This window comes from Lactuca sativa, chromosome 8 (genome assembly GCF_002870075.4).
Source record: "Lactuca sativa cultivar Salinas chromosome 8, Lsat_Salinas_v11, whole genome shotgun sequence".
NCBI classification, from domain to species: domain Eukaryota; kingdom Viridiplantae; phylum Streptophyta; class Magnoliopsida; order Asterales; family Asteraceae; genus Lactuca; species Lactuca sativa.
Genome location: NC_056630.2, coordinates 252484631 through 252510241, shown reverse-complemented (window position 1 = coordinate 252510241; position 25611 = coordinate 252484631). Strand labels below are relative to the sequence as shown.

Here is a 25611-nt window from a genome sequence, read left to right as displayed (position 1 = left end):
TCGCCTATCCCTCCCCTGAGACTCTGCCTCCTCCCTAGCCTGAGTCTCCAACTCTATTTCCCTCTTCCGAGCATTTTCCTGAAGCTCGGCAAATGTTCGGTATGACAAGTTTGTTGCGAACTCTCGTATCTCCTTCCTCAAAACGCTCAAATATCGGCTCATGCGTGCCTGCTCGGAAGACACGTGCTCTGGGCAAAACATTGCCCTCTCCTGGAACATCCTGGTAATCACTGTAACAAACTCAGTACCCTACTTGAGGGTCAAAAACTCCTGGGCAAAACGCTCCCTCTCTACCTGGGGAACATACTCCTCTCGGAACATAGCGGTGAACCTCTCCCAAGTCACTGCAGCAAGCTCAGCATACGAATAGTGCGCCGTCACAAACTTCCACCAGTCCTTCGCTCCCAAGCGAAGCTGGTTTAGCGCGAACCAAACCTTCAGATGCTCTGGACATGAGCATGTGAAGAAACACCCCTCAATGTCCGAAATCCACCTCATCGCCGCAATCGGATCCTACGTCCCATCAAACTCTGGTGGTTTTGTGTTGCTGAACTCCCGGAACAGCAACGCATCACCACCCTGCGGTCTAGACGCAGCTACAACTGCAGTGGCCGCAGCAACAACAACATCAGAAAGAGCAGCATATCTCTCATCAAAAGTCTCTATCAGCGTGGTCTTGATAGACCCAAACATCTCTGGTATCTCTGCCCTGATGGCCGCAGCCACCTCCTTATGGATGATCCTACGAATCTCCTCATCACTAGCACCGCTCCGGTATCTTCAATAGTACGGGCCCAATACTACTGTCCACACCGCATCAGCATACAACCCAAGTCCTCCTCCTAGGATCCCAAATACCAAGTACTCTACTCTCACTAAGCATAGTCTACTCTCTAGCAGATCTCTCATAAGACTCTCGCTGCTATCTACCTCCTCTCAAGCATCTCCTAACAGCAACCCCTAGGCTAAGGCATCACAAATCAGGCCACCCTAGTCCTAATAGAATACCTAGCCTGCTCTAGCATGCAAAACATATCATATTGTCTCATAAACATATAACATAAGGGTATTTTGGGAAATCACCGTTCGGGCGCTGGCTGATCGTACACACGGCTCTGCTCTGCTCTTTTCAATTTCTTTTACTCTTTTAGAAAACTTTGTTTCACTTTTTGAAAAATATCTCTCAAATCCTCAGTTTGAGTTCAGATACGCCCGAAGGTGTAACCCGGATCCCTCAAACCAAGGCTCTGATACCAACTTGTAACACCGTAAAATTTCAAACAATTTTTTGCATTTTTAAAACCATTTAATTCATAATATCATAAGACACATTGTTTCATATATGCAATCATAAGACAAAAATCCCAAGATCATATCATACAAATAAAACTCCGCGCGTGTGTGTACTGATCATGTCGGCTTCCCGCGATCCTCACTATTACCTGAAACACATAACACAAAACACTGTAAGCACGATGCTTAGTGAGTTCCCCAAAATACCACACATAGCACATACTAGCCACTCGAGGCTAAAACTCTGTGGTCCCTTGGGCCCTAACTCTGTGGACCTTCTGGTCCTAACTCTGTGAACCTTTCGGTTCTAACTCTGACATACCCTGATATACACACGGCATAAATCACATAGAAATAATGCAGTGCAACACAGAACATAAATATCATACAATACTCTGTCACATAACTCTAATTACCACTCAAGGTAAAATACAGTGAGAAAACTCACCTCAGATGTCTTGGTAATATCTCGCTCACGTAACACTGATCTAGCCTCTGCCTAAACACAGAAACGATCATCTCAATTAATAACAGCTTTCCAGGCTAGATTAAATCCTCACACGTCCTCTAAGAAGGCTAAAAGGCCATTTTACCCTTCCAACAGTGCACGAGTCCAATCGTTGACCCAAACCTAAAAGTCAACAAAAGTCAACGGTCAACCCTTTGACCAGACTCGCCGAGTGCACCATTGTGACTCGGCGAGTTCATTCATGAACTCAAGTCCTCAAAATCTTCAATGACTCACCGAGTTACCTCTCCAACTCAGCGAGTCACCAACTCTGTGATTCATGGGGAAAAACCATCCTACTCGCCGAGTCTGTTCTTGGACTCAGCGAGTTCATGCCATGCCCAAACTCAAATGACCTCCTGAGGTCAGATCCGTTCCTCTAACCCATAGATCTGGCCTCCTTAACCAATATAAACACGTAAAGTCTGGATCTTGACGCCCATGCAAAGACCTAATGGCTCTATTTGAAGAAATGGCCTCAATATGTCACCCTAAGCTCATAACTCCTAATGACACCCATAAAGATCAAGGAGATAAGGTCTCTGGACCTCTTTGGATCCAGATCCAAGGTCTCAACACAAGAAGGGACTAATTGCTTCACAATTCATACTCTAAAGGGGCTAGAAACCCTAACTCTCAAAGATAAACACCAAAACTGAAAGAAGGATCGAATATGTACCTCAATATGAAGTCCCTAGGATCTGAAATCCATAGAATAGCACCCTCTTTAGTTCCCTCTTGCCTTGGTCACCTTCTTCTTGCAAAAACACCCACACAAGGATCAAAAATGGCCTCTTCTTCCTCACAAACGCTCTAGATCGCTTAGGGTTTCACTCAGGGGTCTGGTAGCCGCAAATGGTGGCTATAAGTCCCTTTATATAGGCCCCAAACCCTGGGAATTAGGGCTTCATTAAAAAGCACGGACTCGCCGAGTCCGGTCATTAACCCGGATGGAATTCGCGACCCTACTCGGCGAGTCTAAGCGTCAACTCGCCAAGTCCCTCCAAAATCTCCAAAATAAATGAATAATATTGTACCTGGGAATCTGGATGTTACACAAAAGGCCTAAAAAACGTGCACTACTTCATCATACAGCTTGTTATACTGGTAAGACACCTGAATCTAAGCCTAAAACTCATAGTGTTCTTCGTGTTCTTCATCCTTTGCAGGTGTGCGGCAACACACCTTCATAAGGTGGCCGCACACACCTTAAAAACTCTCCAAAGTGAAGAGTTTGGCCTTCATTCACTAGTAGGACTTGGTATTAGCACAAGAACACCTCAAAATTGACATTTTGGGCACAAATGAGGAGTGTACGGCCGCACACACCCTCTGTACGACCGCACACTCTTGTGTGCAACCGCACACATAGCCTAGCCGCACACACACCCTTTTGGCCATGCACCTCCATTGTTTGATCATATAGGGTCCCGACAAGCATTTCCAAGTCCTTAGGGTGGTTTCCCGTCATGATTAATCATGAAACACCCTAATTCTAACACACATATGTGTTATCACATGTTAATAGGATCCACTTGCGTACGAAACATCAGTTGACACTCTGCATTCGTAACTGATCATACACCTAAATCCTACGTCAAACGGTGAGTTCATACCCCTACACTTTTTTCCGAGTTTTTCATGTTTTCAAGGGGGGGGGGGATACAACAAAAAGTACAAGGAAACTTGTACTCAAATTATCACATTTTGTGTAAATCGATTTTATGTTCAATATGCTTTTAACTCAGAAAACCATGTTACCAATTGATAAAAGGACCAACTCGTAGAAACAGTTCTCAAATCTAAAGCAAGAAACTTGTGAACCATATTTTAATATGTATCATCTTATCAAGGATTTATATAAATCATAAACCGGATTTTCATACTATTACTTGTAAATTTGTTAGGCTAAGTTTGAGACTTGTCCTTGGTAACACTCCATCATATTCGTGAGTGGAGGACTACGACTTATAACCAGAATCTCTTGGAGGGAGAGCGTGACTATTGTGTATAGATCAATATGGGACTGACTATCCCGCACCTTCGTTGCTAGCTAGAGCGGGACCATTAGTTTCAGAGGTGAAAAAGTCATAAAAGATACTGGCCCATTTACGTGCCTTATCTAGTCTAAGTACGGTTATGGCACTCACAACTTAGGTAGAGAACAATTTATTTACGAAAATACGACTAATATACTCCTCTGGGTGTAACCAGAGCTTCGAAAATACGACTAATATACTCCTATGGGTGTAACAAGAGCTTCGAAATTACGACTAATATACTCCTCTGGGTGTAACCAGAGCTTCGAAAATACGGCTAATATACTCCTCTGGGTGTAACCAAAGCTTTGAAAATACAACTAATATACTCCTCTGGGTGTAACCATAGCTTCGAAAATACGGCTAATATACTCCTCTAGGTGTAACCAGAGCTTCGAAAATACGGCTAATATACTCCTTTAGGTGTAACCAGAGCTTCGCAAATACGGCTAATATACTCCTCTGGGTGTAACCAGAGTTTCGAAAAGAAAACTGATGTCCAATTATGGTAGATACTCGCATATGGATAATCAATAATCAACTTTTAAAGGGAAAATATAGGATTTTCCCTGGATAACCCGGCAATTCAAAAATCAGATTTTTCGACATGTAACTAATGGATAATTAAACCTCTTTCGCAAGAAAATATAGGATTTTCTTGGGAAACAGTTTTTCAAAGAATCAAGGAAACATTTCTTTCACAAGAATTATACACTTATGAACTCACCAGCTTTATGCTGATATTTAAAACTGCTTGTATTCTCAGGGCATCAATAGACAGGTACATCCATGAGTTTGGAGAAGACGGAGCGTTAGCGTCACGTCTTTACTTTTTATTTGAACAAAACTATGTATTAAACTATGTAATCCTTTTTCATTCATGTATTCAATGTTTGGTTGAGTTTACTATGCTTTCTATGATACAATTGTGTGATACTACGCATGACATCACTCCGCCCCGGAACGTTTCCACCATCGGTTTCGGGGTGTGACATTTTCTATGGTCAAATATCCAACTACCAATCTTTTTTTCCCAAAGATTTGTGAGATCCGAATGTTGCTTCAAGAGTGTGCTATATCACATTATGTGGAGATCAAGAGAATGGCTACCAATATGGCTGAGAAGTTTGAACAATATTGGTCTCTCATACATGGAGTATTAGCCATAGCCACTATTTTGGACCCAAGATTCAAAATGAAGTTGATTGAGTATTATTTTCCCAAAATGTATGGTGGTGAATCCGCACATGAGGTTGAGCGAGTTAGGAAGTTTACTTATGATTTGGTAAAAGAGTACAAGCCATGTGATGCCAAAGAAACCGATTTTTCGTTGAATATTTCTGATTTTGGCATGGATATTGATGATTGTGGAGATCCTTTGGTGGGTTTTGATTTATTTATGAGTACCACTTCAACTGTTGATACTTACAAATCTGAGTTAGATTATTATTTAGAGGAGAATGTTTTGCCAAGGATCGGGGATTTTAATATTTTAGCATGGTGGAAGGCAAATGGTCTTAAATATCCTACTTTGCAACGAGTTGTTAGAGATGTTTTGGCTATACCTGTGTCTACAGTTGCTTCTGAATCAGCTTTTAGTACCGGTGGAAGACATGTCACTCCTCATCATAATAGGCTTCATCCGGATAAATTAAAAGCATTAATTTGTGTCCAAGATTGGTTATGGGATGAGAAATTAGGTTTTATATTCTAACCCTTTTATATTTTACTTTTTTTAACATAAAATATTTTGTAACAAGACTTATATTTGTTTATTTTTTATTGTTAGGTGCACATTCAAATAAAGAAAAACATCTTGCAAAGTTTTAAGTTATAAAAGATGATGAAGCGGGTCCAAGATTTGTGGATTTTGATTTTTAGCTTATGATGAATTGTGTTTTTTATTTTGGTTTCTTTAAACAAACTTGAATGCTATGGATTTTTTTTTGTTTTATTGTTAAGTATTGGTTTGTCGTTATTGTTTTTACTATATCGTGTGTGAGAATGAAGTAAGAACTCTAAATTGTATTGGTTATCATGATTGTTATCTATTATTATTATGTATTATATATATGTATATATATATATATATATATATATATATATATATATATATATATATATATATATATATATATATATATTTCAGATTTATAATTTTTTTTATTAAACGGGTATTCATCGGGTTCCCCGTATCCGGCGAAGATTTTTCTACCCGAACCCGTCGGGGAGTTAGCGGGGCGGGGGCGGGGATGGATATGTGGATCAGAGGTCGGATGCGGGGATGGATTTTGTAGTATTCGCAAATATCTGTCCCCGTTTGCATCTCTAGGCAGGAATAGGGGTAGTGCCCTCCCTACGGTATGAAACGAGGCTTCTACAATCTCGAAAGAGGGGGCTCAACATACATGGCTCTCCCTATCATAGTTTGCCGCATCGTTCGCCATGGTGAACAAGAAAGGGCATCTGCCAACCACATCATGGAAGTTTGCGCCACTATTGAGATCACCGCAGTTCGCCTTTGTCGCCTGGACAAACACTATGATCATACCAATAACCACACCGAGGCTCTTCAAGAGGAAGTTACCGCACCCTGAGTCGAGATTCGAGAAATTTGGGAACGTCAAGCCACATTAGAAGGACGTATGATAGAAGCAAAACGTCAAGTGACCAAATCCAGAGCGGAGACTAGGGCAATGCATACTTTCATATCTTCATTTCATGCTCGTCGATTGACGTGAGTACATGTTGGCATTTTTCCACTTTGGGTTACATGGCAAAATGATTTTTATTATAATGAAAATGCTTTGACATATGAAATGTTTTGAAAAGAAAGTGTTAAATGTTTTTTTGGAAAGAATGTTTTGAATACACAAATGTTTTTGAAAGCAAAGAACTTTTAGAAGAACGAATGTTTTGATAACGTATTTGAAACGTTTTGAAATATAGATGGTTTAATTTTGGAAATGAGTATTTAATACTAACATATGAAATGTGTAAAGCATGGAAAGTAATGAAAAGAAATGTAAAGTGATGAAAAGAAAATGGAAAGTAATAAAAAGGAAAGAAAGTAAAGAAATAATGAAATTTACCCGGGCCATGATACCTCATAAGAGGCACTAGAGGAATCTACTAGGGTGGTACCTTCCCTTCATGAAGTAGATGACATGATCAGCATGATAGCTTGGTGGATCGATTTGTTCTTTTCACCTCGGCACTGGACTTGGATATAAATCTAATGGAATGATACATTGGTGAATTTATTCTGTTCTTTTCACATTGGCCTTTGAAAGCATGATGATTGGTGGATTGATTTGTTCTTTCCACATTGGTCTTGGAATGGAAAATGGAAAGGGAAATGAAAATGAAAATGGAAAAGGATTAAATGAAATGATATGACATGACATGAAATGGTAAGATATGAAATGATATTTTGATGTGTATGGAAAGACTTTACCTTGAAAATACTTGAAAATGTTTTATGGTCTAAAACTATGTTATATTATGAATGAAATGATTTTTCATATAATTGCTTGAAATGTTTAGGGTCGCAAACCCATGTAGCTCACGAGGCATTATTGTCATACGTGTCTCTTTTTAATGTCATGTATCTCAGGTTACACTTAAGGAGAGAGGATGGTAGATGGAAGTTAGAAGTCAAGTGATAGAGAATGGAGTGGAACTTGTTAAGTTCCTTGTTAATTGTATTGATGTAATTCTTATTTATATGCTATGATTTTATTGATGCTTAATGGTAACACCCAATGTTTTAAATTTGTAAATGTTTTTGTGGGACCGATTTTTGTTAAATGTGGGTTAACACCCGAATGTTTCTAAAACCATAGTGTTTTAAAGTTTGAAAAAATTTGAAAATTTTGGGGTGTTACATGTATAGGAGTACTCTACACTAAGTCTGCATTGAACCATCATTGTGAGATTAATAGAATTTATGAAAAAGACTTGGGATTGAGATAGATTTTTTTGGAACAACAACATGTCTCAACGGAATTCCCTTCTGTAATGCCTGCAGATTCGGGCTAATCAATTTAGAGACAATAAGCATCAAAAATGAGTTTTTGATGGAAGATTATTTAGAAGGATTAATCTTAACCAAGTTGTAGTATATGTTACAAGGGTTCCGTACATATAAAGAACGCCGAAATCCGAGTTATAACGAAGAAGTTATGGCCTGTCGAAGTTTTGCGATAAAACCGGCACGACGTTGTGAGACGTAAATAGTGAATTTACGATAGATGACTTTTTAGCCTTAAAAATATAAACCAAATTCATAGTATACATTAAACCGATAGCGTGCATAAAAAGAACGCCCAAATCTGACTTCGTATGAGGAAGATATGATTTTTCTAAGATTTAGCTTAGCAGTGCACAACCCGGAACTCGAATTTTTGATCGAACGATTTTTGGACAACGCGACCTAAATGAGAGTTGAAGATCTCATTAATAGGAGTTCAACGGTAAAAAGACAGACGAAAACGGAGTCCGTATGTAAAAGTTATGTATTTTACGCGGTCATTTAACAATATAATCTCCTCTTACTGTTAAATCTAAAATCGGTTGAGAACTAGCCGACGGAGTCAAAAGGAAAGTTGTAGATCTTATTTTTATCTACGTGTGGATATAAATAACGTCGAAAACGGAGCTCGTATAAGAAAATTATGAATTTTTGAAAATCGGCTGTTTTACCGCCTGTGTTCGGCGTCACGTGTCAGCATCAGGCGAAGCCTTGGAGCCTACACAACACCACGACGTGGAGAGAGGCACCACAACGTGGTGACGCTCCAGGCAGCCTATAAATAGAGGTGTCGGGGCTGCCTCATTCCTCACACCTTCAATCCCTTCTTTCTCTCTCTAGAAACTCTCTCTAAGCCTCCATAACCCCCCAAAGCTAGGGATGAGCTTTGGAACCGGACCGGTTCGGAACCGGAACCGGTTTTCGTATATTATAAGAACCGGGAACCGGACCGCCGGTTCTAGCGCCGGTTCCGGTTCCGGTCTCGGTTTTTCGGTTATTTTTCAAAGTAGAACCGGTTGAAATACTATAGATTATATGTTATCTTCTAGAACTTGTAAATGATTCAATATTTAACCAAATTATGACTTTTTACATTCTAAATTGAAGTACAAACACTAAATTACATGATGAAAAAAGAATCAAGTAATTCTGACTTCATATGAGTGAGTTATGCGCATTTTAAAAGCGGGGACAGATTCCAAAAAATAAAAAATGCTGAAACAGAAAAAATGCAACATTGATATGTTGTCTTCCGGGGTCTATAACCGATTCAATATCTAACCAAAATATGTGTTTTTATAGTCTAAAATGAACTACAAACATCAAATTACATGCTGGAAAAAAATTAAGTAATTCCGACGTCATATGAATGAGTTATACACATTTTAAAAATGGGACATATTCAAAAAAACAAAAAAATAATGCTGAAATAAAAAAACGCAACATCGATATGCTTTCTTTCGGGGCATGTGTCTGATTCAATATCTAACCAAAACATATGTTTGTACCGTAAAAAATGAATTACAAACTCCAAATTACATGTTGGAAAAAAAAATCAAATAATTTCGACTTCATATGAGCGAGTTATGTGCATTTTAGAAAATGAAAAAAATGTCAAACCGGTTCCGGTTTTTAGAACCGGGACCGGTTTTCATAAAAATGGAGAACCGGTAACCGGACCTATTACCAATTCCGGTTCCGGTTTCGGTCCTGTTCCGGTCCGGTTCTGGTCCGGTTCCGGTTCCGGTGGTTCTAATGCTCATCCCTACCCAAAGCCTAGGGTAACTCCTTAGCACGAGGCGGAAGCCCCTGAACACCCGACGACTCCGAAAAGAAAAACCTTCGGCTCAGAAACTCTGCTTCGGCGGAGCCTGATTTTGAGAAAAACTTGTTGTAAGTGAGCTACGCCCACCATACTTTAAATATAGCTTATATATAAATATAATATCGTTATTATGAACCTATAAATAAGATTTATCAGTGATTCAAAGTCGTTATACTGATTTATCTACTTGCGGGAATGGTGTCTAGAGGCTGTGATTTAGTGAGGTGTATAAAGTGGGATTTCCAAACAATATACTTCATATACCAAACGGAACGTACCTCCAATATGATCCTACCTGGTTGTTCCTTACTTGATAGATCATGAAGTAGACTTTGAGTTAATGATGAATCTAGACTAATAATTAGTCGCAATGAATATTAGACTAAAATCTAGTGGTAATAATACTAGGTTTTGTCGAAGGAAATCATATTATTAAGAAGCGAAGCGCTGCTCAAATTTCGAGTCGTCACTGTAACAAGTGAGTGCATGGTCCCTTTCATTTTACACATAGATATGAAGTATTTTATATAAATTACGTACTATGTGTGCATATAACCTGTATACTTGCTATCTATGCTGGATGAACAATTTTATACATGTTTTAAATAATATATGTATTTTATATCTACGAATATGTTGGGTAAAACATGGGTAGAATAATGATGAAAGATGAAAGATGATATGAGTGAACATTGGCAGCTATAGACTTAGTGCCTAATAAATAACATCGGTAGCTATGGACTTAGTACTTATTAGATAAACACTGGTAGCTATGGACTTAGTATATGTTAGATAAACGTTGGTAGCTATGGACTTAGTACCTGTTAGATAAACGTTGGTAGCTATGAACTTAGTACCTATTAGATAAACATTGGTAGCTATGGATTTAGTACCCGATGAATGAACATTAGCAGTTATGGAATTAGTGCTTTACGAATAAGTATTGACAGCTATGGACTTAGTGCCTGTCGTATAAACCTTGGAAGCAATGGACTTCATATTGAACGAATGTAGGATAAATGATTCTTAGGGTAGACCCTTAAGAATAAAGAAGATATTGGGGATGGGTAATTTGGTTAATTGTTTGATGATTAAACATAAAAATTATATTATTGTAGGTTGAAAACCCTATGTACTCATCAGGTTTCCCAACCTGACCCACTCCAACTTATTTGTATCACAGGTGTCGATATGAAGTTACATTACACTGAGAGATTAAGGAAATGTAAAACACTAGTGATAATGAATGTAAGTTTTGTTTATGTTTATGTTTCTGTATTGACAATGACATCCTAAATGTTTTAAAATGAATAAAAATACATTTCTTCGGAAATGCTTTGATAACGTATTTATCATGTTTTACTAAGAACAAATTCCGCAACATTTTTATTAAAAGAAGTACTCTGATTTTTATAAAGCATAAACAAAATCGGTCTTTTCTAGCCGTGAAAATGGGGATGTCACACCTTCATATTATTTCGGCGAAGACCCTACGATCGAATCATCTAATATGGTAGAGACGACACTATATGATTTCTTTTGATTATATTTGGGTAATCATAATTAGCACATACTGATTTGGAACTTGATTTTGAATTATGGGCTATTAAACCATTGACATGGACTTATGGGTTACTAAACCCTTATGGCTTTGACTTTGACGAATATTGATTTTGAATTATGGGCTATTAAACCATTGACTTGGACTTATGGGTTACTAAACCCTTATGGCTTTGACTTTGACGAATAATTGAATTTGAAATTGAGTTTGACTTTTATGTTGACTTTGACTTTTGAATCATCGAATCTTTGAATGAAGATTGTTAATCCTTTTATTTTTTTATTGGTTTTATTTGATTTTGGAGGATTTGAATCGAATGTAATTACCTCCATCATTTCCTACTCAAAATGAGTCTGCCTTGGGTATTCTCAGTAGATATTATATTGTCTAACTTATTTTGACATGTACTCAAATTGAAGACTCTAAAGATGAGAATACAACATAACTAGGAAATTGTGAAGGTCATGGCTTGTGTGGTTATCTTGAACTATGTTATGATATTTTATTGTCGTAGCTTTCTTATTTTTGAACTTTTAAACTTTTAAACTTTTTTGAACTATGAAATAAATGTTTTTCTGTAATTAAAATTCGAACTTTTGTTATTTAAGAACAAATGTTTTTAAAACGTTATTTTAAGCTTCCTTATCAATGGGTGTTTCATTTTCTTTCATAATGTAGTTATCTGGTGTTCTTTTTTTTTTTTTTTTTTTTTTTTTCTTTTTAATGATGCTTTTGCGATGATGTTGAATAGTTTGTTTTTGAGGACTTTCCTTTGCTTTGACACTTCTACGCTTTCTATTCTGGACATGTTCCTTAGTCTCTACACTTGCTAACTATGTCGACTTGTCCGTGTCACATGCTTTTGTTTGTACTTTCTGGCATATCTTGAATACTTTTATCCTTACAAGGATGCTAGAGACCATGTTATCCCCTTTACGCCCTTGTGAACTTGTTTATGAATGTGTTCTTATCACTGTACTTTTCTATCTCAATTGCTTGGTGTGTTAACGTATTCTTTCATTCATTGTTGTTGTGCGAGTGGTTCGTGGAGTCTGACATGACTTCTTCTTCTTTTGATTGATTATCTTAGCCTCTTTCAACTTGTATGGTCCACTTGAGCCCCCAATTGCTAGTGACATGTCTTGTGTCTGTATGAGTGATCTTTTTGCGATAAGTTGTCCTAGAACTGCTAGATTTTTGTTAAAATCTTACTCTTCTTTTGTTTTATGCGGACACCATTGTGAGTCATCCGTGATTTCCTTGATAATCCTAGCATGCATGATTTTTTTTGTTTTAAACTTTTTGCACATGATCATAGCTTTTAACTTGTTCTTTCTCATGCATGCTCCATCTTCGATGTGGCATGCTATGTTCTTTTGTTTACATAATGGCCAATTATGGTGATACGCGTATCGTTCTGACTTTACCGTTGCTATTGGCTTGCTTATCATTGTTCTTATTCCCAATTTGGTGTGTAATTTGATCATATGGATCATTGAAATCAATTCATTATCCTTTGATAAATAAATCAACAACGTTTTACTCATACTGCCTTTCATTCAACACTTTTTTCCCGTAAATTATAAACATTTTGGTTTTTCAAACGTAGCCGAGTGATTATGAAGGGGGAAGGTCCTCACTCAGCGTTTTTTGGATATAGTATAAGATCCCACTGCACCGGTTACTAACAGTATTGCAAAGTCTAAAGAAATCATTTTTCATTAAACCGAAGCAACCAAAACCTTATACAATAACACGAATAAACAATTACGTCCAAATACGTATTAAAAAAAAAACATATTATAAACCCAAAAATCTATGATCTAAGCTTTCCTTGAACTGATATTATTTTCCGATATAGACTCACCTATACTCAACATAAGCGGATAAACAGGACTAAACTCCTTCTCCCCTCTCGCCCTAACACCAACTGCATAATCATCCAAAGTCGCCTTAATCCCTTTCCAAATCTGATCCTCTCCTTGCGAATCCAACCACAACGAATACTGTAAAGCCGTAAGTTTATTCCGTTGCATCGGTGACTGCAACTCATCCGGGCCCCGCGAATACAAATGATGCAACACAACACTCGGTGGCAAATCCTGGATCACCGGTGACGACCCGAGTTGACTCGTTTCCAAAAAGATAACCGGGCGCAACGCGCGTAAGGCCCGATACGGTGCACCGAGTTGCTCAACCGGGTACAAGTTTTGACCCACGGATAGTTCCAACTCAGCCATGTCTCGAGCCATTCGGAGTTTCCCGGACTCAGACAGCGGTCGAACCAGGGACGCGTGTCGGATGAAGAAGATCAGGACTCGAGCCGCCATGGTTCGGACCAGACGCATGCAAATGGTTTCGGTTCCGATTCCGATTCCGGTTCCGGTTCCTTTGGCGGATGAGGGGAGGAGTCGGGAAAGGAATTCGGTGCGGAAATGGGTGATGTGCTTTTGGAGGTCTTCCATGTACGGTGATGAGTTGTTGTCCATGGCGGCATCGGCTCCGTGGGCCCCGAAGTTTTGGTTGTGGATTTGGAGGATGGTGGATTCGAGGCGGTCGAGCATGGATTGGAATAGGGAGGTGACGGAATCGCAGGCGACTTCGTAGATCGTGTTGAGGGAGGGGGAGAGGACGTCGGTGGCGATTGGCGGTGTTATGGCGGAGATGCTGATGTGGATGTCTTGTAGGTGTTGACAGAGTGTGAAGTTTTTTACTTGCGCGGGTGTCGCGGGCCCCGTTATCTGACGCGCTTCAGGTCCCGTTGCTATCTATAGATTTTTTTTTTTTATTATAATCAGTTAATATGTTTTGTTGTAAGCAACCAAAGAAAACAAGGAAAAGGGTAAAAATGTAATTTCACCTGGTACTCGGCACGTTGAGCAAGTAGAAGGAGGACTTTGCTGATTTCACGGAGGACAAGAAGTGTCAAGCGTGCATCCATTTGAACAGCTTCAATTTCTTCTTGAATTCGTGAGATAATTCTTGAAATATGTTCTTTAGAGGGAATACTACCACGGTTTGACATAGGGAATACAGAGTTGACAAGATCTGATAGGCGACTCAAACAAAGGGTCAAGAAAGCTGTCTGAAACACTTCAATGGCAGCTACCATTTGATCTCTACCTTCAACTGTTATGGCAGGTAAAACCCCTTTGACATCTGTGTCTCGAGAAATTCTTTCAAGAAGATTTTCTATCATGGAGAAGAGCTTTGGGTATCCAACTGTGAATATCTCTTTGACAAAACTTGATGCTGTGAAAGTGGATTTCATTTGGTTTGCGAATGATTTTACAATTGCCTCCCACACACGAGTGGTTAAGATAGAGTCGCCTTCCTACAAACAAATTTAATAGAAAAAGATATAAGCTTCATGCAGATGAAAAGACATGAATGCCCTCCTCTTCCGCTTCTACATAGAAAACATCCCTAGAAAGCTTGTTCAGTTTTGTATTGTGTAAAAAAGAAACATTCATATGTAATGTATTGGATTAAGAACTGAATCAAAAAGTAAGAACTGGTGGTAGAACTATATCCAAACACCCTGTTACTTAAAAGAGATTCATCAAAATGTATTGTATTAGTCATGATCTAAGTTTCCTTGCCCTGTAAATTTTGAAGCATCATTATTATATAATAACAGCACACAGTTATCTAACTTAATGCTAAGAGTATATATAAGTATATAACCTACTCATCAAGGATTCAGCAAGAGGAACTCAAAGAATCATACTGAATTAACATAAACGAATTGAAAATGAGATTACAGCATCAACTCACCTGCATCACTTCATCAAGTAGCAAGGCATGAGTGAAGGGATCCCTTTTCTTTGATAACACCCTCTGCAAATGCCAAATGGCAACCACGACTGAATGCAAATGATCCATACAAACAGCCATCCTCTGCCATAATGCATCTTTGGCCTTACCACCACCACCGAGCTGTGGTGTTCCACTCCTTTGTATCCCTCCCGGACCACCAAAACTACCACCACCGGATGTAGATATCGCCTTCATATCCAAGGCAACACTCACACTCTTTACACCCTGAGTCTTATACTTGTTTATCAAAGTATCTACCGTTGTCCGCAACTCCCCTAGATTGTAGAACACCTGTAAGCCAGCACCAACCTCTGCCTGATTAAAACTTTCAAGACCCCTTTCAAGTACTTTCATTCCTTCAGAGCGCAACCTCTGGCCTGCTTCGTATATCCATTTCAGTTCCTCATCGACTGGGACAATTCCAGATAGATCATTTTCATTGCAGAGGCGCAATATCTCACTGTGTAATTGAGCAGCTTTGGAGAGATCGAGTTTCTCGGCTTCGGGTTCCGCCATCACGTCGCGTAGCTTCTTGGAGAGACGGAGTACACGGACAGTGGACTGAAGGAGATCGACGGTGAAATGGAGGTTAGAGAGTTGAACCGTTTTAGATCGGATCTGACGGTTTGGATCGGCGATCTCGGAACGGACGAGGCGTACGGAGGATTGGAGAGTCGAGACGGCGGACCGAATGGAGGAGAGAGAGGATTCGGCATCCTTGACGGAAGAGAGCTGCGAGAGAAGATCGTTGTGACGAGACAGGACTTCGGAACGGAGCTGCTTCTCTAGGAGGCGAATGCCGTCTTGGATCTTCTCGGCACGAGCAGCAGCTGTGCCTGAAGAGAGCGCCTCAGAGGAGAACCGGGTTGAGTCGAAATCGGAGGAGAGGAATTTGGAGAAAATTGGGTCGGAGGCAAAGGAATCTAAGAGTGATGAGGAAGAGGATGGAGGGCTGGACGATGATGGGGTTCCGGAGGTGGTGGCAGTGGTTCTGTCTTTGAAGGTAGGGAGGCGCTGAATTGATGAACGCTGGACCGCCGGCGATGCCATTCTTCCCCGATCGGATGCAGATATGGGTAATCCGCACCGGGAACAAATTTTATTAAGCAACTGAGAAACAATTATCCACCGATACGCGACAGTCAACTACCTCTCACTCCAATCAGAAAATAACCATCATAACCCTTTTTTTTTATTTATTTTTTATTTTTTACTACTCCCTCCGTCGCAATATTATTGTCCACGGACAAAAAACACACAGATTAAGGAAGCATTAATTACCACTAACTTTATACAATAAAATGACAGTTTTGTCATTACTCTGCATTTACGCCTTGTTCCCGAGTTTTTTTGTAAATTCATTAAAAGAAAGGGAAGGAAAATTTTGACGGAAAGAAAGGGAGGTGAAGGAAAATATTCATTATTATGTGTTCCCGAGTTCGAAGGAAATGAAAGGAAATGGAAGGAAAATTTTAAGTTTTTGTGTTCCCGAGTTAAGAGGAAAAAGCAAATAAAGCATAAAATTTTCCTTCCCTTCACTTTCTTCCCAAATCCGCCCAATTTGGGAGGAAAATTTGAAAGGAAAATATGACTCCAAAATCCTTCCCCTCCCCTCACTTTCCTTCCATTAATGAAACTCGGGAACACGATTTTCCTTCGACACCCCTCACTTTCCCTCCGTATCCTCCCATTTATCTCCTTAAGTAGAACTCGGGAACAAAGCGTTAATGTTCTATTAAATGCTTAGTTGTTTAAGTAATAATTATGGGGTATTTTGGTAAAAATGCTATTTATTTTTAGAAGTGGACTATTATTTTAGGACAAACCAAAAAGGAAAGACAGACTATAATTTTGGGACGGAGGGAGTACAAAACTAGGATTTTACCGTCAGTCCATTGCGGTGGCAGTAACGTAGTCAAGAAGTAGTAGAAAATAAGTTGTTATATTTTAAACACAAATTTAAGAAGACTTAAATTGACAAACCATAATAGTGAAATGGCAAAGTCATGCAAAGCGAAACTGTATTATATACAAAACGTATATGAATATAAGTAAGATGCAAATAATTAAAAAAAATATTACATGTGATCTGGCTCATACGTAGAAAGCGTACATAAAAATAAGCACCAGAACGTAAAAAAATTACAAAGAAACGTAGGCGAACTCGAATTTATACCGAAACATACATAAAAAAACAAATAATTTTTTAAATTAACGAACTAAAGGTTCTAAATTTACATCGAAACGTTGAGGGCAAATGTCATATTAGCCTATCAAACTTATCGTGTTTGTTTTAAAAGGTCATTAATTTTTTTTTTCACATTAAAGGAATAAACTCTCATATGACCATTTAATTACATCATTTTACGTTTTATCGATTGTAAAAGGTATAACCTATATTTTCGTGACATGGGCCTCCACCGTGGATTATTACTGTTGTAATGTTGGTCCCCAAGATTGTCTAGTCATCGTGAATGATCCCCCTTATAAATTGAAGGGATATCCTAAATCCGTCTTCCCCACCCGCTTTGTTACCCTAATCCGTAACCTTCACATAATACCACCGGGTTCGCTTTTTTCCCACTTATAAATCAAGATGGCCTCAGAACAAAGCTTCTCCTATGGTGGTTTCAGAGTTTCAGACCTAGACGTACCAACTGATTAAGAGCTTCACGCCATGGAAACCCAAGTGCAAATTAAGGAAATGAGAGATGAAATGTGACAGCAGCTTGGCGAATTTAGCGAGGAAATATGCTACTTGAAAAGGATAATGACGATGATGGGTGCTGTTGGAGTTGCAGTGATGTCGTTGATCGGGGTTCATGTTTGTGTCGAATGTTCTGGGTGGGGATTTTAGGGGGTGTAGTTTAGTTCGTAGGTAGCATGATGACGATTAGCGTTTTTTGGGTTATTTTGGTTGTCGAAGGTGGTTTGTTTTTGTCTAAGTTCGTCAATTGCTAGTATAATATGTTTGTATTAGGGTATGTGTTGTTGGTTATTTTGATCAGTGGTGCTTGTTGACGATGTTAGGGTTTTTAGAACCATCTTTTTTTTTTTTTTTTTGGGGGGGGGGGGGGGGGTTTAGTAACACAATAACCTCAGTTGTAATGTATGGCCTCTTCGATGAATGAAATGAAATGTAGTTCCTATTAGTTCCTATTAACTGTAATGGTCTTGATTATGATGACATGTACGGATTTAGAAAAGATCTAATGTATCATCATGTAAATTATGAACACCTGGAGTAAATAAATCTTGTTAAACTCTCATTAGATGTAGAAAGAACGTATAAATGGGTTTTGTAAAAATTCTCTCTCTAGTCTAACACTCCAAAATGATTATTAGACTAAATGAGTGTCACTCACTTCCTTATAAAGGAAAGACAACTCATTACACACATACAAAGCAGTAAAACACAAATATATCCAAGCGTGACTTTGCACCCTAACATTCTCCCCCTCAAAGTTAGGATTGGATGTCCGACTTTAATATCCAACGAGCTCGCGCGATCAAGACCAAAATCTCCCTCGAAGTAACACCGGTCTTCAAAATCCGCAATGAATATATGAAAAACCCGCTTCAAATACCCATCATTCTCCCCCTTTTTATAATAAAAAAATGATTATAAACCCCATTAAGGGTGAGAAGCGCTTGAGGAATAAACTACGCAATACTCTCCTTTGATGTGAAACTCCCGAAAAACTTGCACGGAAAAACAATCACGAAAAAGCCTCAAAAAAAATTTCCAATTTGTGAAATTTTTTGACTTTTTGGGTGAAAGTTGCAAGATTTTCTTCAATTTCTCAGCTTTGGAACACCATTTTCGAAATTGGGTATCATCTGCCAAAATTTCGAAACTTTAGGGACTACTTTCGAAATTTCTTCCACTTTTCTTCAAATTTTCAAAAAATAAGGTCCTAATGTCGAATATGGTACAAAGTGTCAAACTTTTGCAGGGACCAATTCATGCCTTATTTCTTCCAAACTGTCAAAAATTACCTCAAATGTCGAAGGTGGGTAAAAGGTATCACACTTTTGAAGCTTGAGTGACTAATTTCGAAACTTGTTTGCATTTCTTCCCCAATCAAAAAATTTCTACCGTCGACTATCGATATCAAAACCTTCAAATTTATCATCACAACCCAATTCGTTATCAGGCCATGACTTTGAAATTAACAAACAAGGCTTCGTTACTTAACGAGCAAGCCTTCGAAACATCGACCCTGTGAAATCAAATACTCGACCCCAAATCCAAAACATTCGATTTGTAGCCCAAATATCACCACAAACCTTCGAAATATCAATATTGAGATTTCGAAATCTGGTCAATCTTCCTAATCCATAAACATGGAAAAACTCAACCTTCCGTTATCAACAGGAAGAGCAAACAAACCTCAACATTTCGAATATTGACTCCAAAATCGATGCATCATTTCTTTTCTACCAATTTGCTTCCTTCTCAATTGACTTCCATTAGGAAACATCACTTTCAAATTCACTGATGTCGACTCCAAATCAATTTTCAGTTGAATTCGACTATCAAATTGAACAACCTCAACATCTCTTCAACCCATCAGACCTTCAAAATCAAAATTTCCCAAATCGATCTCAATACTCTAGTCCTCGCTTTTCACAATTAGTCATTGAACAACTCTTTGTTAACAAACCTATACCTATCGATATCAAAGACTTTAATTCTCAATTTCAAGTTAACTTTGACTTTCTGATGTTGACTTCGCTATCAACCATCATCATCAGCCCTTTGCATTGTATTAACAGACCCTCAGATCAAATTCTTGATTAATAGTTCCCTCAACCAAAATCGAATCACAATATGCAGACCTAAATCAGTATTCGACTTTAATATGCCGCCACAAAAGCAATTTTGTTCCCAATAAAACCATTTGAATTCCAAAAACAAGTTTCAATTTCAAGTTCAATTTATCAAGAACATTAATTTTGACTTCAAAAAGAGAGTCAACTTAAACCAAATCAACAAAATCGATCCTCCAATTCTCAAATACTCAGCCTTCGCTATCGCTTTTCACAAAATCCAAACGGATTGATTTTAACAAGAATACAGAAACGAAGAACATCGAGATTTTGATTAAGATACAAGACTTAAACAGTCTTTGAATTTGAGTCGGACTTAATCAGTTAAAAGAATAAGGAGTAAATGGATTAAATTCTTTTGGGCTTAATCAATACAATTGATGAACAATAAAGAGAATTATTTGGACTCAAACAAATAACATGAACAATAACGAATCATAAGAGTTGGGCTTGAAAATTGGATCAATGAACAGTGAATTTCAAATTATAGAAAATGATTTTTGAATTTGGATTTTGATCTAAAAAAATAATTGGATCAATCAATGGGGTTTGAAACGGATTTGATCCAATTAGACAAATCGACCAATAATGAAAATCGTAAAATACGAATCGAAATCATGAATGTTTTGGAATCCATTTGAGAATTTGAGATACATTTTTGACGAATCGAGTTCCATTTTCAACAAACAAATCAATTTAAGAAGATGTTGGTTCTTTTGTTCGAATGAGAAAATCTCTAAGTTGAACATTGTACCACCCACTATGTGTGATGTACAACTCGTTCTTCGTGTTCTTTGTGTTTTTCAACGATCCAAGAACATCTTCAAAAGAACCACCAACACTTTTGAGTTTTGACTTCAAATTCAATACAACCTTTGGAGATTGTTGCTTTGAAACCCAAATTTGTTTCATGGATTTCGGCTTCACAACATTTGATGATTTTTGTGAGTAAACCCGCTTGTTTTTCCGTTTAATCTTCTTCTTCTTTTTCTTTCTCGTCTTTTTGCATCTTGAAGACTTGGTTTCATGAACAAACCTACTTTCTACAACTTCAACTTTTTGAGTTTGAAACAAATCTTTTGGAGTTTGATACTTGCGATTTTCTTGGATCACCGACTTTCGATAAGAAATCATTCCTTCAAACAAAGCACAAGAACACAAAATATCATCGGTTTGAACTCCAATTGAGCAAAAAACTTTTTCATCTTCATGAGAATCAAGTTGAATCTTCTTATCATGAACTTCAAGAACATCAAGAACATCTTCAACAAACTTAAGAGCATGAAAATCACTTGGGTTTTTAACAAGAGAAATGTATCTTTTATTAAACAAATCTCTTTCTTCTCCTTCTTTTTGGTTATCACTACGAACTAGCATCGTCATGGAAAGATCATACAAGCATTCAATCTTCGAAGTGGTTGAAATACCAATCTTCCATGAACATCCTTCAAACCTCCATAAAAACCATAGAATCCCATGAAATCGACCCACTTAACAATAACCTATAAAATTGATATTGGTCGACCTTGTATTTCACACCTTCAATGATTACAACCCAAGAATCATACTCCAAACGTACCATGATCACAAAGCTTGAAGATTTATAGAGAGAGAAAGTGATTTTCCATGGGTTTTCTAGAGAGAGAAAGTAAAAATCACTTGAATTCTAGTGAAGAAAATCAATTATGAATAGAATCAAAGATGAATTAGATTTCTAGAATCCAAAAACTCTCTAAATCATGAAGATTAAAGATCAAAAAATGAATCACCAAATCAAGAAAGCCACCATGGATCAATTCTTGATGAAAATCAAAAACACCCGTTCTGTTACCAATTGTAGTGGTGTTGATTATGATGACATGTGCGAAATTAGAAAAGATCTAGCAAATCATCATGTAAACTATGAACACCTGGAGTAAATAAATTTTGTTAAGCTCTTATTAGATCTAGAAAGAACATACAAATGTGTTTTGTAAAAATTCTCTCTCTATTCTAACACTCCAAAAGGATCATTAGATAAAATGAGTGTCACTCACTTCCTTATAAAGGAAGGACAACTCATTACACACATACAAATGAGTAAAGCACAAATACATCCAAGTGTGACTTTACACCCTAACATTAACCATTGTTGTGCATATGATGTTATTCTAATATTTAGTAATGTAGTCGAATTACCTTTTGTTATGTTAACTGTATATTGATTTTTTCATGTGGAAGTACATTGTTATGTGGAAGTACATTGTTGTATGAGAGTACTTTGTTAACCATTGTTTTGCATATGATATTATTCTAATATTTAGTAATGTAGTCGAAGTACCTTTTGTTATGTTAACTATATATTGATTTTTTCATGTGGAAGTACAATGTTATGTGGAAGTACATTGTTATATGAAAGTACTTTGTTATGTCGAATTACCTTGGAAGTACAATCATAAACAAACATTCATGTTACAATCACAAACTAATATTCATGTTATGTTTTAAACCAAAAAACCTAACATTCATGTTACAAACAAAAAACAAACACCCATATCATTAATGTCATAACTTGGTGTTTTAAAGACACGCTAACAAACTTAACAAGACCATAACAAACATGAAATAAAGACATCTAACCGTAACTAACATACTCCATAAACAAAAGGACAAAACACCTTTAATCCAAGTCCATTGGTTTGGTTGATGTATCACCTTCACCATTTTTGCCTTCAACTTTTTTTTTTGCCAACTTTTTATGTATTATCCTCTCTATCTTTTTTCTTAACTTCACTATACCTTATTTTTTACCATTTTTCTTATTCACAACACTTGTTGACCCAGATTCATCTTGTCCCTTTTTGAAACCAATTCCACTTCCACCTTCACCTTCACCTTTTCCCTTATTTACACCATTCCCCCCTTTGCACTTAACCCTTCCCTTTATTCAATGCACTAGCTTTACCCTTCATTTTCTTCAATGCACTAGTTTCATCCTCACCTTCAACCTTCCTATTTTTGATCTTACTTTTTAACGCTTTGACACTGCATCACAAATTCACAGGTTGAATTATTGTGGCTTGCCTTTTTACAAACACCACAAACAATATTTTTTCTTGACTTGGATACTTTGTGTGACCCACTAACCTCAGTACTGTCCCCCTCTCTCTTAATATTAGGTCTCCCTGGCATCTTCCTTTTCAATGGTAGCAAAGGTGGTATGCAGTCTGTTGGGGGCCACATTGCAATCCCATTCATGCTTCCTATTAAGTACTTGTAGGTGTTCATATATATGAAAGCACAATATAAAGGATCAATAAATGCCTATATATCTCTATTTACATAACAAATGGTTGCCACTGAGTGTACACAGCCATACCCATTCAGTTGCCAAATCCTATAAGTACATGTTTTCTTTCCAAATCAACACCATAAGACTCTCCTAAGTTTCTTGTTTCAAAGGTATTCAGGCTAATAGGAAGCACGTACTAGTACCTACAAATAAACACGATTAACAATAGTTACTATGGTGAACAAGAGTTTTAGAGAATAATAAATTACCTTTGTTGGATCTTCAATTCATTTATGGCGAGCCTTATGTTTGGACATACATCTAAATGTCCCCATCTAGTTCCTTTCCGCCTCAAATTACACATTCGCTGCATCACGTATAGTCTAATATGCTCCAACATTGTAATAACTGGCTTCTTTCTAGCATCCAAGATAACACTGTTATAGCTTTCAGACAACCCATTCTCAACTGCATCACACCCCCTTCCTATTTGGAAAAATGCTATTGACCATGAGTTTGGATTCCTTCCCATAAGATGTACATAAGCAGCAGGGCTAATCATTTGAATCTCTTTCATCGCAGAATTGAAAAGAGGTTCATTTGATGCCTTACAAGCCTTCCAACATAATTTCTCATATTAAGCCCCATGGAATTTCTTCTTGAAGTTGGAAAGAACATGCCTGACACATTGCCTATGTTCTATCTCTGGAAATAAATCCTTCACTACTTCAATTATCCCCTGCATTTACATCATCAGAACATTTAGAAGTAGATCATAGTTAAAACAAATAAGCCATGGCATTACGAAGAAAAAAACATACCTTATGTTGATATGACATCAATGTCTTACCAAACCCACCTCCAATATGCAAATCTTCTTGCAAGTTTTATAAGAACCATTTCCAGTTGTCTTTATTTTCAACACAAACTACAATCCAAGCTATTAGGTATATATGATTGTTACCATCCTTACCAACAACATAGAATAACTGACCAATACACATTCCTTTTAGAAAACACCCATCTAAGTTTATTATCCCTCTACAGCCACTTTTCCAACCCTCCTTTAGTGCATGAAAACACACACACACACACACACACACATATATATATATATATATATATATATATATATATCCTGCTAAAGTAAGTTTTTCCATCTGGCATAGAGCTCACAAACAACTTGACTGTTGACCATGGATTAGACCTTTTTATCTCCTCACCATAGGACCACAACTTTGCATAATTTTCCACTATGGTACCTTCAACAAGAGACATTGCATGTTGTTTGTCTCTCCTACATTGTCCCATACTAACCTCTATGCCAAATTTAATCTTTACTTCTTCTTTTAACATCCTAACATTGAATTTCTGATTCTCAAGAGCTTCCTTGGTGAAATGACTTCCAATCCATCTATAATTAACAATTGACCCTAACTTAAAATTTCTTGCACAAATCAATGATAAGGGACTTGATTTGGAATGAGTGCTCCTCACTCATCCATGATGCCCACATCCTAAATGTGCATTGACCATCACTACACTTAACCAATAACCTTTTACTGTCATTTTTTTCAAAGTACAATTGATACCCATTTGCTACAACATAATTACAAAGCATGAATTTTAATTGTTTAGGGTCGGTGAACCTCATACCTAGAATTGGAATCCGCTTCTTCCAAGATATGTCTTCATTAAACATTTTTTTTCCTTTCACATCTGGGATATTCTCATCTTCATCATATTTTGGATCACCTTCTGTGGAATCTTTATTTCCATTAGCTTGACTTACTCCTTCATAGGTTACTCCTTCCATGTTGCTCTGTTTGTGGACTCATGAAGTCAGTTAGGTCAATACCTTCTTCCCTTTCGATTGACATGTTTGACTTCACAAACCAATTATACTCATTTTCATTTTCATTTGCCTTAGTTACATGCACAGTAGTACCAAAATGGTCCATGTAAACAGGAACTTGCACTCCACATCGATAAGCAATGTCTATAAATTCTTAATAATGAAGTTCATTAGAAATCAAGGTTAAACCTTTTGGGATTTGTAAATAGGGTTGATAATAATAAAGTTTCTCACACATCTCTTGTGTGAATCGTTCAAGAAAACCCACAAACTTGTTATATGACATACCAGCAAAATCGATGTTCTCGAACACATGATGAACACCATCAGAATAGTAAAAAACTTTGTTGATGAACATACCTTGGAAATGAACTTTAATTGAGAGGAATATAGCCATCGATCTTCAGTTACTATGGTGGGACGGGGGTTTTCTTCAATGAGAGGGGGGGGGGGATTGTATAACACAAATGATTTATTTAAAACAAATTAATATAAATGTACTACACGTGGCCATTTCATTAAATGATCTGGCACCGCCATTTTCCTTCGTGGCATGTATATTACCTTTCAATTC

General features: G+C 37.5%; 1 protein-coding gene across 1 annotated transcript; it reads right to left on the bottom strand.

The window, feature by feature from the left end:
* Window positions 1-12960: 12960 nt before the first annotated feature.
* On the bottom strand, window positions 12961-16225 carry LOC111900937 (conserved oligomeric Golgi complex subunit 5). The gene is made up of 3 exons (XM_023896806.3): window positions 15037-16225; window positions 14120-14593; window positions 12961-14027 (listed from the first exon to the last, which is right to left on the bottom strand). Exons 1-3 carry the CDS (start codon window positions 16126-16128, stop codon window positions 13083-13085), a joined length of 2511 nt encoding a protein of 836 aa, XP_023752574.1. The 5' UTR covers window positions 16129-16225; the 3' UTR covers window positions 12961-13082.
* Window positions 16226-25611: the final 9386 nt, after the last annotated feature.

Excerpts from the sequence above, each read along its gene's own strand:
- LOC111900937 (XM_023896806.3), bottom strand. The coding sequence starts at position 16,128 with ATGGCATCGCCGGCGGTCCAGCGTTCATCAATTCAGCGCCTCCCTACC. Across the intron at positions 14,594-15,036 it reads TACTTGATGAAGTGATGCAG|GAAGGCGACTCTATCTTAAC; the intron begins GTGAGTTGATGC and ends ATTTGTTTGTAG. Across the intron at positions 14,028-14,119 it reads CTCAACGTGCCGAGTACCAG|ATAGCAACGGGACCTGAAGC; the intron begins GTGAAATTACAT and ends AAAAATCTATAG.